General features: G+C 37.0%; 1 protein-coding gene across 2 annotated transcripts in view; it reads right to left on the reverse strand.

Moving 5' to 3' along the window:
- svep1 (sushi, von Willebrand factor type A, EGF and pentraxin domain containing 1) overlaps positions 1-14,796 on the reverse strand; it is a 105,071-nt gene that overhangs the window by 40,345 nt on the left and 49,930 nt on the right. For both annotated transcript variants that reach the window (XM_067443961.1, XM_067443952.1), the window contains exons 6-14: positions 10,687-10,866; positions 8,550-8,744; positions 4,703-4,821; positions 4,466-4,595; positions 4,171-4,278; positions 1,506-1,637; positions 1,066-1,257; positions 773-894; positions 563-668 (exon numbers count right to left, since the gene is read on the reverse strand). In XM_067443961.1, coding sequence (XP_067300062.1) covers positions 563-668; positions 773-894; positions 1,066-1,257; positions 1,506-1,637; positions 4,171-4,278; positions 4,466-4,595; positions 4,703-4,821; positions 8,550-8,744; positions 10,687-10,866 — 1,284 coding nt within the window. The remainder of the gene's footprint in view (positions 1-562; positions 669-772; positions 895-1,065; positions 1,258-1,505; positions 1,638-4,170; positions 4,279-4,465; positions 4,596-4,702; positions 4,822-8,549; positions 8,745-10,686; positions 10,867-14,796) is intronic.

The raw sequence follows: 14,796 nt of genomic DNA on the forward strand, positions 1-14,796 counted from the left end.
ATTAACAGCATTTGAGAAAATACCAAAACAACATTGTGACCATTTCAGCTTGTTAGGATTGCTGGCTCAGCTCTTTGGCTCCCCAAAGGATCAATTTATGACAGGTAGTACAAATTGCCCTTTTATGAAGGGGGTTTTGAGGATAAAGAAGCACTTTTGGAAATAACAATCAATCAAAAATTGTTTAATTGCTAGGTGAAAGTTTTATTTTAGTATTATGTATATACTATTATTAATGTTTATAAATATTTCGATTTAGGTGTTATATTCTTAAATGTTTTATATGTTGTTGATTTTTGTTGTAGTTGTTGTAATTTTTTTATTTAGCTTCAGTTTTAGTAATTTATTTCGTACTCTTCAACTTCAACTTATTTCAGGTAGTTTCTACATTTCTAATTTTTATTTAAGTTTTGAAGTTTAAAGTTTTATATTTAACATTATATTTTATTTTAGCTTTATTTCATTTTCCAAAAGTACCTATTTTTAATAGTTTTAGTTAACAATAACAATATTTCTTGGTGAAAAGGATAAAATCATTCCACAATAGCATGCCATTATTTACCAATAGCAAATCCATTTGGATAGTCATAGTTATACTCTAGGCATTGTCCAGGTAAATTAATTTCCAGTTTGCAGGTGACATCATCTCCACCGCAGATGTTAGGGACCTGTGGGATTATGGTTATTGTTAAGAGAAAAAAAACATGAGGGTTAACAAGATAAAATGTCATGTGGGTACAGTATATGCGCATGTCTATGTGTCAGATCTTACCATATCTTTGAGAGCGGTTGAAAATTCTCCCGTGAAGGACTTTAGCAAGTCAAGATCATCACAACGGGATGCTTTAAACAGCATCTCAAAAGGCTTAAAGCCATTGTTTGCAATTCTGTTTACTGTACACAGGAGATACATAGAAATATCAAAGAAAAGTATAAAAAACAGAACATTTGTATCTGCACTGTGTAAGATATTATGTGTACGAATCTGTGTCTTGAAAGAGGAAATTATGAACAGTAGAGCAAAAATTAAAGACAAATGTTGAGTAACAGTGAAGCAATACTCACGGGAGCAATCAGGTCTGTCTGGTGAGCGGGGCGGCTCCCAGATTCCATTATTGGCGCAAAAGTAGCTGTGAACAGCATCCTGGGCAAGACTGTAGCCTTGTCTGCATATCAGACTGCAGTTCATCCCTTTCTCCGTCTTAGCACAAGAGAAATCTGCATTCACTGGCACAAATGGCTTCTCACAGGTTGAGCCTGGGGTTAGAAACATCCTTCAGTGCCAGTGAATTAACTAGTTTATTTAATTAGGAACAGTGTAATCTGGAAAAATTCACAGCATTTAGCTTAACTGGCTAGACAGATCCAAAGACAGATTACACTTTCTTAAAAAACAAAACAAACAAATCTTGGCATGAAACAAACTAGAGTAATAGATATGTTTTGAGAAATTAACTTCTTAGTCAACAATGAGAAAGTCTATTCAAAGTCCTTATTGTACATACCTTGTACAGTAATTATGAGTTCACAAGTTCGATTGTTGCCGGAAGGGTCAGTGGCTGTGTAGTAAACTGAAGTTTTTCCCACAGGAAATACATCACCGGATGAGTGAGTACTGGAGATATTCAGATAGGCTCCTGAGAAATAAAAATAAACAAATACCGTAACAAATAACAGGCTAAGAAGTACCACATTATATTATACACTACAGTTCAAAAGAGGGTATATAATCTTTCTTTACATCTGCAGTTTAAGATGAAAGAAATTAATACTTTAAAAAAACTTTAATCAAGAGGGACCACAAAGACTTTTACATTGTAACAAAAAATATTCAATATCAAATAAATGCTGTTCTTTTGATCTTTCTATTAATTAAAGTATAGAATGATATATCTCAAAACATGTATCATGGTTTCCACAAAAATATTTTTTCAACATTGATAATAATAATACATTTTTCTTCAGCACTAAATCAGCATATTAGAATTATTGAAGGATCATGTGACCCTGAAAACAAAAATTCAGCTTTGCCATCACATGAATAAATTGCATTTTAAAATATATTAAAATAAAAAAAGGTAATTATTTTAAATTGTAATAATATTTCACAATATCACTGTATTTTTTTTGATCCAATAAATGCAGCCTTGGTGAGTATAAGAGGCTTCTTTCAAAATTCTTTCAAAAAAACACCTACCCCTGAGATGTTTGAAATGGTACTGTACAATACATATCATAAAAGTAAGAGCACATATTTAATATCAAAACCATCTGTATTAATCTCTATGTGGCTTTAACAGCTTACACACTTTTGGGAAGGCTTTCAACTAGATGCTGGAACATGGAAGCAAGATTTGTTCCCATTCAGACACAAGGGTTTCTAAAATCATCCCAAAGGTGTTCAGTGGAGGTCAGGTCTGGGCTTTGTACAGACTTAGTAATTCTCTGTGGACTTCACTTTGTGAACTGGTGTATCATCGTGCTGGAGCAGAAAAAAACATTGCAACAAATTTGCACAAAAGATGTAGGCCAGTAAGAGCTGTGCATGTAAACTTTACTCCCCTGTCGAGGTGACTAACTCTAGCAGCTGCTGTCCTTAGCTTCCTTGTTAGCACACCAAACTCCCATGCTGGAGACCCCCGTTCGAATCTCTCTCGGTGTGGGTCGAGTAGGACCAGTTACAGAAGTACACAAATCTTTAGAAAATCATTGTAATGTTAAGCATTAAGATATATCTTCACTGGAATTACTAGAACAGCTAAACCTATTAATTCGAAGTGGGTGTCCACATTTGGCAATGTAGTGTGTATATACTGTTACTGTATGTCTGCATCTGTTTGCAATATCCCAGACATTGCCTTAGTTGTGCAATCTGGCAGTAGCCAATGATGTTAACAGGTACTTTCATAGACATTTACCACAAGGAGCAATGCGGAGCTCCACAATGACTCGCTCTGGTCAACCACAAAGTCCTACAAAGGCTGATATGCTACTGTACAGCTCCTCATGAGGCCTGGGAATAACAGGCCTTGGTGCCAGAGGAGAGTAATTGCTAGATTGTTTAATGGCACAGAACTAAGAGTGCTACACTGCGGTCAGACAATAGAGCCTTTCAAGAATCATATACACTCCACACACTCAAAGACACACACAAATACACTCATACTTATTAGCATTGCATGCACATAGTACCCATAACTATAATGAAACCTTCATACATATATCCACTAAAATAAGGTTTTAACCACACTGAGGCTTGCTTGTCGACGTCACACCACGCTGCCCCAACGTCAGCATGTTTTGTTTTTCCATGCCCACACCCTGACGCTAGTTTATATTTAGTACAGACAAAACTCCCTCCAAAACCCGCCAGACCCAGACATTTGTCAGACAGTTTGGAATAGCCCTGGAACTTCTCTCTGGAAAAGTGTGTGTGTATTCACGTCTGAACTGGTTAAGAACTAAATGAATTATCTTGCAGAATTTGGAGTCCATGTGCATTTGTACAAATGCCTTTGTGTGTATAAATGATTTCTCTTATGTTTTCTTTCCTTGTTTTATCCCAATAATCGCCATTCTCCATAATCACCATATCATATACCTCATTTCTTTCTTTCTTCACTAGATTTGCAATAAGAAAAACTAAAAACATTTCACCCATCCGAGACTAAAATCATGATTCCAATCCTTATTGCTGCTTATGGAGCCAATTCAATTAATATTTTTTTTGTAGGAATACATTTCCTTCCCAGAGTTATTAAAAACGTTCATAAATCAAACTATTTCCATTCTCTGCAGCTACTGTAAAAGTTTATTCAACCTTGTTCAACCTCCACAGGTGTTCTGAAGTGAATCCTCTGTGATGATTCTACCAAACGTCAATCCCTAAAGATGCATTTTCTCACGCACAAATGCTCACATTCAAGGTCTTTCCAGAAAGGCCTACATTTTTTCCTGAATCTGTTTAATATTTAATCTGAACAAGAAAATAAACTATAGACATGATAATTGTGGCCTAACAATAGACATTGTTCCTTTTTTGCGGCCTATATTTATTAAAACAGTAAAATATCACGTTAAATTATTGTAGTATGACCTAATTAATATTCATGAGTATCCTTTCTCCTATTTAAACACCTTTTCCTCTCTTTTAAATTAATTTATATGTACCAGAGTTGTCTGAAAACTGCGGTTCTTCCCAGTATACTGCGGTTTTTCTCCCAGAGGCCTTAACGGTGGGTGGAGATCGACACCTGTCAATCAAAGGTGGTTCCGTATCTAAGGAAAGAGATTTTTTTTAAATGTTGCAAAATCTAATCAAAAAGTGGTACAAGACAGGAACTGTACAAAACAATTAATAATTAAGTATTTATAATAGTAAACTGAGTATAGTTAATAATATATTATGTTGTAGTTTTGTTTTTGCATTGTAAAAAAATTAGTTGCACAAGGAATTCAACCTTACCAACTACAGTAACAGTGAAAGAGCAGTTGGCCTTGTTTCCTGTGCGGTCGGTTGCTGTGTATGTTATGAACTCAGTTCCTATAGGGAAAGGCTGCATGGGGTTTAGAACGGGGGTCACCTGCACCACAACCTGAGGAAGAAAGGCAAGATCACATTTTAAAACGACATGCACAAACTTGTTAACTTTTTAATTTGAAAGGGGGAAATAGGGGGGGGGGGGGCTGATGGAAAACTCACCTCATCTCCAGAATTGTCTCTCAGCATGGGTGCGCTCAAACTGACGTTAGCTGACCTCTGATGTTCATCTGTCTCTGTGATGACATCACCAGGGCACTGAATCCACGGAGGCTCTATATCTACAAAAGAGGAGAAAATCAGTTCAGGATTGAAAAGTCTCCATAACGTCAACCCCATTACCAATTACTGATTCAATTACTGATGTAAACATGACAATGATGTCACTCATTATCTCACATTTAATCCTATGCTTCATGTAAAACAGCTGTAATGTAAAACTGTGCTCGATTAACTGAGACTTCTTACAGGACCTGCAGGTTGTTGGCCTTGTTTGTTTCGTTGCTTCTATTGCTGTCCCTTTTTTGTAAGTCGCTTTGGATAAAAGCGTCTGCTAAATGATTAAATGTAAATGTAAAATGTAAAAAGATGTTATGCCTTTTTGAGCTTGACAGCCCCCGTTTACTGTATGTTCTTATGTTACACTTGAAAAATAATATATTTTCTTCATCAGTTATTGAAATACAATATGTTTTCTTTATCGTTTAAAAAAAAAATCCAAATTTCTTAAAGGTATAGTTCACTCAAAAATTCTGTTGTCATTTACTCACCCTCACGTTGTTCCAAACCTGTGTGAATTATTTTCTTCTGTAGAACATAAAAGAAGGTATTTTGAGAAATGCCTCTGTTGGTTTGTCCAAACAATGGTTACAAAATTTGTCTAAATATCTTGTTTTGTGTTCAGCAGAAGAAAGTCAGTCATACAGGTTTGGAAGTGGAAGAATAAATAACAACAATTTTCATTATCTATTAAAAACTATTTTGCTTCTTAAAGGAAAAGTTTGCTGAGTTTGTTTCAACCAGCTTTAGGCCTACAATGTCGGTATATCCCCTGGTTTCACAGACAAGACTTAAAGCTAGTCCCAGACTAAAATGCATGTTTGAGCGTTTTAATCTAAAAACAACTTGCACTTAAAACATGTCAGCACTATTACTTTGTCTCACGATTCGGTTAGATTACGATTATCATGTCATCGATTCGGTTCAATTCGCTATCACGATGCATTGATGATGCACTGCATCCTCATGTATAAAATTTTGTCAATAAATACGAGCAGTCAGTTATTTGAACTGAACCTTTTAATTTTACCTGCTCAAAGAAAACAAGCTTCTTAAATGTATGAAATATCAAACAAACATGTTTGGGCACAGAAGACAACAGGAGCATTTTGAACAAATGCACAAACGTATGAGTGTGTTATAGGCTATATGTCATGTAATAGCCAGATATGAAAGGAGCCCCACAGCACGCATCGCCACAGACAATTATCTCTTCACTAAGCCAATGCACAAACTACCACAAATTTAACCGAAAGTAAAGTAGTAGGTGCTCAACATACAATCATATCTATTAAAAGTAAATAAACTGAATGATCTTACCAGTGTGTCCGCACTCGCTCGTTTTGCGGTCTATGAATTTGAAATTAGCTGATGATCAATAAAAATACAGCTCATATCTGTTGTTTTCGGTGACGAGGACTCCATTTAATCTGCATATTGTGTGGGAATTGAAGATTGGATTTATATCCGTTTTGTGGAAATACATTTATGTGCCCAAGTGTAAATGAAATCGTTTTGATAAATCATAACTTTGATTTACACACAGAGCGTGTGTTCTCCAGGTCGAGCTTATCGGGTTGTTCATTAAAGCCGAAATGCCCAGATGTCAGCTTTGGAGCATTTAATTACTCTCACTCACATCTCGCCTCCCTCTGCCATAGAATGCTACCGCGACAAAGAATGTACGTGAGAAATGACGTCAGGAAATAATCAGTACATTATAACCGAGTCTGGTCACACAATGAACCAACAACACCTCAAATAAAGGATTCTCCAGCCTCTGACAGTGTGCTAAGTTATGTTCAGTTAGACACGTACACATAATCAATAGATATCAAATGATCTGTAACAATGGAATATTATCACATATTAAAAAAAAATTTTGCTGACATAATAGTGTTGTTTTATTCATTCATTTAATCTCATTCTATTTGCAAATCCAGTGTCTTGTTTACAAATGAATCCGTGGTGAAATGAAGGAACAAATGCGCAGCTGGATATCCATTAAAAAAAAAAAGTTCATCCATGCATTCATAATATTGGAATCAAAATTAAGCTTATGCAGCATGTATATTGCTTGGAAGTTCTATCCGGTTTAGTTCCACGTAGGCCTATGTTATTTATCCATAACATGCAATGCACAAACCGGCGGTGAACGGGGCTACAGAATCAGACCTTCTTCGGTTAAGGCGGTGTTTCACCACACTCTGACTTCACAGCTTAGCACATTCTGAGATTGATTGTTTGCTGGGCCTGGTGTCAATAAAAGCTTTTCTTTGACTAACAAGGATGTTTTCAGCTCAGAAACATACAGGATATTCTTATATCATAATTAACTTTTATATATTAAAGGCTGTCCCATTTAAGAAGTTTGACTAAACAAGTTAACCAAAGAACCTTGAACTTGTCCATTTCAAATTAGACTAATCTACCTTTTTATGTAACAGACTTTAAAAAAATTAGGACTAGTCTTGAAGAAAAATGTAGATAACTAACTTCTAAGCAGTTTTTTGCAACTGGTCACTGATCAAACTCTTATTCCCAGCCTTGTATTCCCAGTGTTCTTTTGCTCTAGTCATGCAGGACTGGTTTAATTTTTTTCCCCCCTATTGCATAGACAGCCACGTTATATTAAAAGTCCATCTTGCCAGTTATGAATTCCCCCTTTGGGTAAAAATAAAGCTCTTTAGGTGTATTTAACTATTTGTACTCAAAAGAACATAAATGCTGAGTTTGCAGTATTTTTTTTTCCGGATATGGAAAAGAGCAGCATGAACATTCTGTTAAACATTACTATTTATGTTCCTCAGAAGGGATAAAGTCATTCAGGTTTGGAACTTGAGGGTGAGTAAACGATGACAGAATTGTCATCGGGGGGGGGGGGGGAATTATCCATTTGATGATCACGTGATTCATGATTCATGTTGAGACGTTATTGGTGTTTAATTTATATGACGTATATATAGAGGTGTATCATTATCACATGCAGCTCAGAGTCGAACTTATTAAACACATCGACTGTGTTTTGTCACTCCAAACCAAACAAATACTTCATTGTTACAGTAACTGGGCCAAAAAAGAACAAAAATGAAAGTTGTCACAATTTCAGATTCATGTTGAGTCTATGAGCATAGAGCAGTTGTCGGTGTTGCTCTGTTGAGAGCCACTGATTGCACTGTCAATTATTATCACATTCAGGTAGTAGAGATTATTAATCACACAGCCTCTGCTGTCCCTCCAAACTAAACAAATACTTCATATTTTGTCTAGAAAGAACTTGGATCAGATGCAAACACTTTTCCCTCTCTTCCCTAATCTCTATAGACACTGATGAGCCACAAGCTCACAAAAATACACAAACACAATCTCTCCTCTTATTAGTAAATCATAGAGGTTTAGAGGTGAAAGCCAAAACTTATTGATCCTTTGTCAGTTCCAGCTTGGAGGGATAGTTTTTGAGTTGTATGATCTTGGAATCCTTTAGTTTTACACACATCCTTTGTTTGATGATCATCCACATATTCTGTTATTCATCATCTTAAAAGTTTTAGCAGCAACAAATTTAACAGACCCATTTTACTGGCAGCACATCTGTCCCATTGCAAAACATCATATTACAACACACAGTCAGGATCAAAGAGGGATGTATGTATACCCGTATATGCACAGGGTCATGCAATACATATCCTTTTTTGTATGTCCTTACAAACAGAAACAGTAAACAAATCACCTGTACAGGTTGCTTTTTGTAGATTGTCACTCCAGTTTCCAGAAGGCAGACATCTGACTTTAGAGTCACCAAGAAGACGATAACTACGGGGACAGGTTAACTGACACAATGTTCCGGTCCTGACCTCCTTTTCCCCACAAGTAGGGGGCGACAGATGAATATGCTTCAAGGTAACAATCGGAGGACAGCGCACCTCTTAGAAAGAGAGAAAGAAAAGGGACACAGTAAAACAAAAGCATCAAACATTTTCCACAAAGATAAATCAAAAGAATGAGAGAGCAAGAGAGTGAGAGAGAGCATGCAAAAATATATTCAGAAAGGGAAATGTAAGAGCGGTTGTTGACCACACTGTTTGACATTCTTGGAAACAACCTCAACACACACATACTTCCACAAACAAATGATTTTCAATTTGACATCAGATTCGCCCTGCACTGCCAAAGCAAGAGAGACTGATGAGCACAGAGAGAAATAGAGTAAAAGAACTACAGTGAAGACATGAAAACATGTCATACGACTCAAGTGGGCCAAAGGCTGAACTACAAAAGATTGATGAAACTGAGAAGAGCAAAGCAAGGCTGATTGACGATCAGGAGCATGAGAGACAGATCAAAATACATACAGTCACTCAAGATGGAAGTTGATCAAATATATAAAAGATTACTTTGGCTGGCCATGCTTACTTAAAGGTGCAGTGAGTGATTTTAGCGGCATCTAGTGGCGAGGTTGTGAATTGCAATCACCTACGGAGGCCGACACAGGACACAAATGTCGTCGTTGGAGGGAGCAGAGAGTGCCTAGTGCTCTGTAGAGAAGTTTGTCCATTTATGTAAGGTCTTTATACTCCACTGAAAACATAGCTATGTATATTATTTTGCATTTCTGTCAATAGATCCTCATAAATACTACACACTGCACCTTTAATGTAATTTGCTTTCATATGTGAAACCAAGCATGGGCTAGGTTTATGGGTAAAAACTAGCAAAGATGCTGCCATAGCTTAGCTGCTGTGTGTATGTTTATGTCTGATAAAGCACTGAGATAGAGAGACAAAGAAACACCCACAAACAGCCATCTTCACACAGCCATCTTCACCCACAAGCTCCACTTCACATTTATCTGGTTGGTTGTAGCACTATCTAATCGTGTGCAGAGGGAGTTTGAAAGACAACCGTTTATCCCGCCCCTCGGATTGAGCCCTGTCAATGGTGAGTTTCCAGACCAAACATCTTGATGTGGGTCTGGCTTGTCATTCCCTTTAAAAGTCATTTGTGCTCGTGCCATGGCGGATTCGCTATTTACATGCTGGAATTTGCAAGAGGAAACACGTAACGATTCTCCAGAGGGGAATCCTTTTATTAATAATATTTAAAAATGCTGCGCGTCCCTGTGTGTGTAATAAGCATAGTGTAAACACATTGTGCACACACCTATAGGCACATATTACTAACGTTCCCTTTAAATAACACAAAAAATACTGCACAAGTGCATTTGCTATTTAAACAATGTGATGCTAGACGTGAAAATGATAACTACTTCTGCTGCTGCATTGCGCTGGGTGTATGATAGGGCCCTCAGTTATAAAAACAAAGCTTGAGCCTTCTTGTAGGATTGATGTCTATGCCATTTGTAGACATGGTGCAATTTTAGCGTTTTGCTAAATGTATGATATTTACACTGCTTTATTTGATCAAGATAGAGTAATAATAATAGTAAGACATAATAGTCAAGATACAGTAACAGTAATAATAGTCAATAGTAATAATAATAGTCAAAAGACAGTAATAATAGTATAAGACTGAAATATTAATACTGTTTAATAAAACAACTTAAAATAACTTTTATATTGTACAATTTTTCAAATGTAATTTATTCTGAGATGGAGAATAAATTACTCCAGTCTTTAGTGTCACGCAATCCTTCAGAAATCCTTCTGATATGCTAATTTGGTGCTCAAGAAACATTACTATCAGTGTTTATAACAGTTTCATCATTTTTGTAGAAAATGTGATACTTTTCCTCCAAGATTCTATGAGGAATACAAAGGTTTAATCTAAAATATTATAATATAATACATTTATCTAAAGAAGGTTTTTTTTGCAAAGTAAAAATCTAACACATAGATCTACTATCTTACCGACACACTGGGGCTGTGGTCCACTCCACTGCGAGTTGGCCAGGCAGGTGAGTCTGGCTCTGCCCTGCAACCTGTAGCCCTGTTCACAGCGCACCAAACACTCCAGCCTGTAGGGGGCAGTCCGCTCACTGCAGTTTAGTACCCCGTGATGCGGAGGAGAGAGATCTGGGCAAGAGCGAACTATGGGAAAATGCCACACACAGGGATTAGAACATCGCACAGAAAGTCTGGTCCTATGTTATTAAAACTTTGCTGTATTGTACAAACTTTAAATTATTTCATGGAACACTGAGCTAAAATGAATGGAAAGAAACAAAAAATGGAAAAGATGGACAGACTAGAAAAAAAGAGATTTTAAGAGAAAACGGGAAGAAAAGAAAGAAAAAGAAGAGGGTGGCTGGTAGCTAAGTCTGTGGTAAGGTCTTTGAGACCTGTAATTTGTTTCCAAACAAAGAAAATCCAAAATATTATTTCAGGGCTGAGGTCACAAGAGAGGGAACTCTTGACATGTTAACTTGCATACATGCATCTGTCTGAGTGTGTGATTTGGTGTGTGTGTGTGTGTGTGTGTGTGTGTGTGTGTGTGGGTGCACATTCATATTGTATTCATTTGTTGGTGTGTTGAAGTGTGTAAGCACTCACATAGTTGGCAAAGCATTCGAGTTTACTTTCCAGCTATCTAAACACACATGAACTCAGAGCTCTGCAGGCCGACATGCAGAGAAATAGCTTTATGAGCCCCACTGCACACACACATACATATTCACGGGCTGCAGTATATTAGCATTTCTGGGGGTGATGAAACATATGGGGTGACTAAAAGCCCTTTGAGCTATCAATTGTGTAACACATAAACTGACAATAAAACCAATGTTTTCCGCTTAGATGGAATTAGAGGCAAAAATAGCACAAAAGAGTGAGTAAAAGAATCAGTGAGAGAAATGAAAGAGAAAATTTTCACTTTACTGGTGATGTCATAAAATCCAGGGCCTGGTTGCATGAAAGCAAATTAAGTTAAGAAAACCCCAAATTATAAGGTTAAAGGTACCCTTAAGCCGGGGTCATGCTGGACGATTTTGGCTGTGATTTGGCTGTCTGAGACTAATTTTGTGAATCCTAAAAGTTTCCATGGATCCTAGGCCAAAATCTCAAGTCTTTGATCGTTCGTTTGACATGTTCACTGTCAACCAATTAATGACCATTGCAATAAAAGTTTACCTCAGATGAAATTCTGGCAGTATCAATCAAATTATGATTTTGAACATTTCTTGACAGTCTGACAATAATGACAACTAAGATCCCACAGTTTGACAGTCGTACAACAGTCGTAAAGGACTGTTACAAATTGTACAGTATGGACCTGTTTTTTAGTGAAACATCGGTTCCAAGTAAAAACCTAAGAGTCCACTTAAGGAACCTCAAGGCTGTCATTAACTATTTTCCCTTAATTACTTAGTTATACGTTGCAATAAAGTCCTTAGCAGCCATTCAGCCTTAAACTTTAAGGGACCAAAACAGGTCCCTTAAGTCATCTGCTGAACTCAATGAATGATGGATGATTTCGTGTTAACTGAGGAGAAGGAAATGTGCATTTTCAATGATTGAAATAAGCCTGTTAAAAAACGGTGTGTATTGTCAGAAATAAAATGTAATAAACAACAACATTTTCATATTTTTCATCACTTCCACTGCTCGCTTGAATTAATTATCCCATGCCAGGTTTTCATCTTTGGCATGTAAGTGTGACTGATTTAATTAGCAGGCCTGAATCAGGTGTTCCCCCTTCTTTTAAAAGAAATAGCATTTTTGTCCTTGTTCCAGTTTGGTTTAAACTTCTTGTTTCCAGTACTGTGAAGCTAGTTAGCACACATGACTAGGCACTAAACTAGGACAACGAACAGGATGCGTCATTCTGTACTTCAGTGCTTAAAGGGTTACTTCAGCAAATAGCATATGGCTTTGTATCAGTAGAAACCCGGGAGTATATTCGAATGATCGTGCTCCCAACCATAGATATCCATAATAAAGGCTAGATGTCTCGTGCGCGCTGTTGGCCAATGGAGGTCGCCGTCCGCAACTGGCGGCCATCTTGTCAGAGGCAGCTCGCTCACTCGTAACAGTGTGTTTTAATGGTGCGTGTACTTTTAAATAACCATAACTTGCTCAAATTTCAACCGATTTTCAAACTTTTTTTCAAACCGATTTAAATTTTCGTTTGTTATAAACGTCAGAGATGTAGTTATGCCACTACAAACTTGAATAATTGTAACATGGACTTCAATATGAAAGTAACATTGAACGGAACAGATAGGTGCAATGAATATACACACACAAGGTATGTATGTTAAATCAATATATAGGCTACTAAAACTGTGCAAAAATATTATTATACATACATATACACACACACACACACTATATACACACACTTTATAATAAGAATATCACTATTATACCTAATAAAATAATTTGTATTTTAAAAAATAAAATAAAATAAAATAAAATAAAAAACATGCAAACTAAGTTTATTTTAAAGCAGCACTAGGTAACTTTTCAACCTTCATAATATATATTTTTAAGACTCTTGTGATGATAAATCGACTTACAATAGGTTGAATGACACGTCTGCCATAGCCTGATGGGGTCTGTATCGTTTTTAATCGTACTTTTAAACTTCGGGTTTCGGGTAGTAACCCGAGAACAAAAAGAACTACAAAATTTGACTGCTTTACGGCATATACGTCACTTCCACCACCACCCACACTTCCTTAAATTCGGACGTGCGAGCCCAACTTTGTTTGTCGGATAATATAGTCATGTCCGAAGCAGCACAGACACATAAGAAAGAAAAGGTTTTGTTGGAGGAAAGCAATAAGAGGAAACGAAAAAGTGATGGGATTAAAGGCAGGACGAGGATCAAAATGTGACCAGCGTTTGCTCGTCGGCGTGAGCTGAAGGAGGCGTGCCCGACCGATGCTGTCATGCTTGTTACGCACACAAAGCAAATTTTTCATCAGTCATGAGGCAATACAAGCAGATATTAAACAACAGATTGTATTGGCTGCTATGTGTCTCCTGTATCTTTGACATAAAAGTTATAAAATAAAATAAAATGTAATTAAATAAAATTAAATAAAATGCAATTAACCCTTAAATGCATGACTGTTTCACCAAACATTCTTACATATTCAGGTCGTTAGCGACCCAGATCTATATTTAACATGGATAGACCTCTACCTGTCGTGATAATATATAAAACTCCTGATTTTAGAGTAACAGCTACAGAAGAATAAAATAAAACCTATTTCGTTACCTTTTTGGAGCTTGGAAGGATTCAGTTTGAGCAGATGTTTAATACCATCATCATATGACCTCGTCAGAGCTCGTTTACCAGTATATTCAGCATCTGCTCATATTCGCGATCTCCAGCATATTCTCCAAACTCATTTTCAATGTCTTCAAAATCAATATTTTGATCACTGACAGCTTCTTGACCACATCCATCATCAAGAGACAGTGACACTAACATATGATTGTGTTTAGTACTTGCTCTCTGAAGTAAATCACTAACCCATTTCAAGTTTTGCAGATTATAATTATTGTTTGGTTTTCTGTCAGAGGTAACTACTATAATAATAATAATAATAGATTTTATTTATAATGCACTTTTCATTCCGAAGAATCTCAAAGTGCAACAAAGGGGGGGGGGGGGGGGGGGGATAACAACAAAAAATGAATAACAAGTAAAAAATATAGAATACTACAAACAATCAACCAACACAGAAAACAGAGCTGATGGTGAACAGAAACAGAGCTGATGGTGAACAGAAACAGAGCTGATGGTGAACAGAAAACAGCTGATGGTGGAGTCTCTGTTAGCTCCGCAGCACACTGTGGGCCACTCCATGTTTCAGATTTCTCCCAGCGGCAGTGTCCCGATGACATCGCCGAGGCAGGACAGCTGAAGACCAGATGATGGGTCTTCATGACGATTCAAACGATGGGGATCGCCGCAGCACCATGCAGGAGGCAGAACATTTTTTCGGGCACTTCTGTGGACACACCGGGGTCGGCGCAGAAGTCCAAGCCGCTCCACGGCCGCAATGCAGG

Source organism: Pseudorasbora parva, chromosome 1, assembly GCF_024679245.1.
Source record: "Pseudorasbora parva isolate DD20220531a chromosome 1, ASM2467924v1, whole genome shotgun sequence".
In the NCBI taxonomy this organism is placed as follows: Eukaryota; Metazoa; Chordata; class Actinopteri; order Cypriniformes; family Gobionidae; genus Pseudorasbora; species Pseudorasbora parva.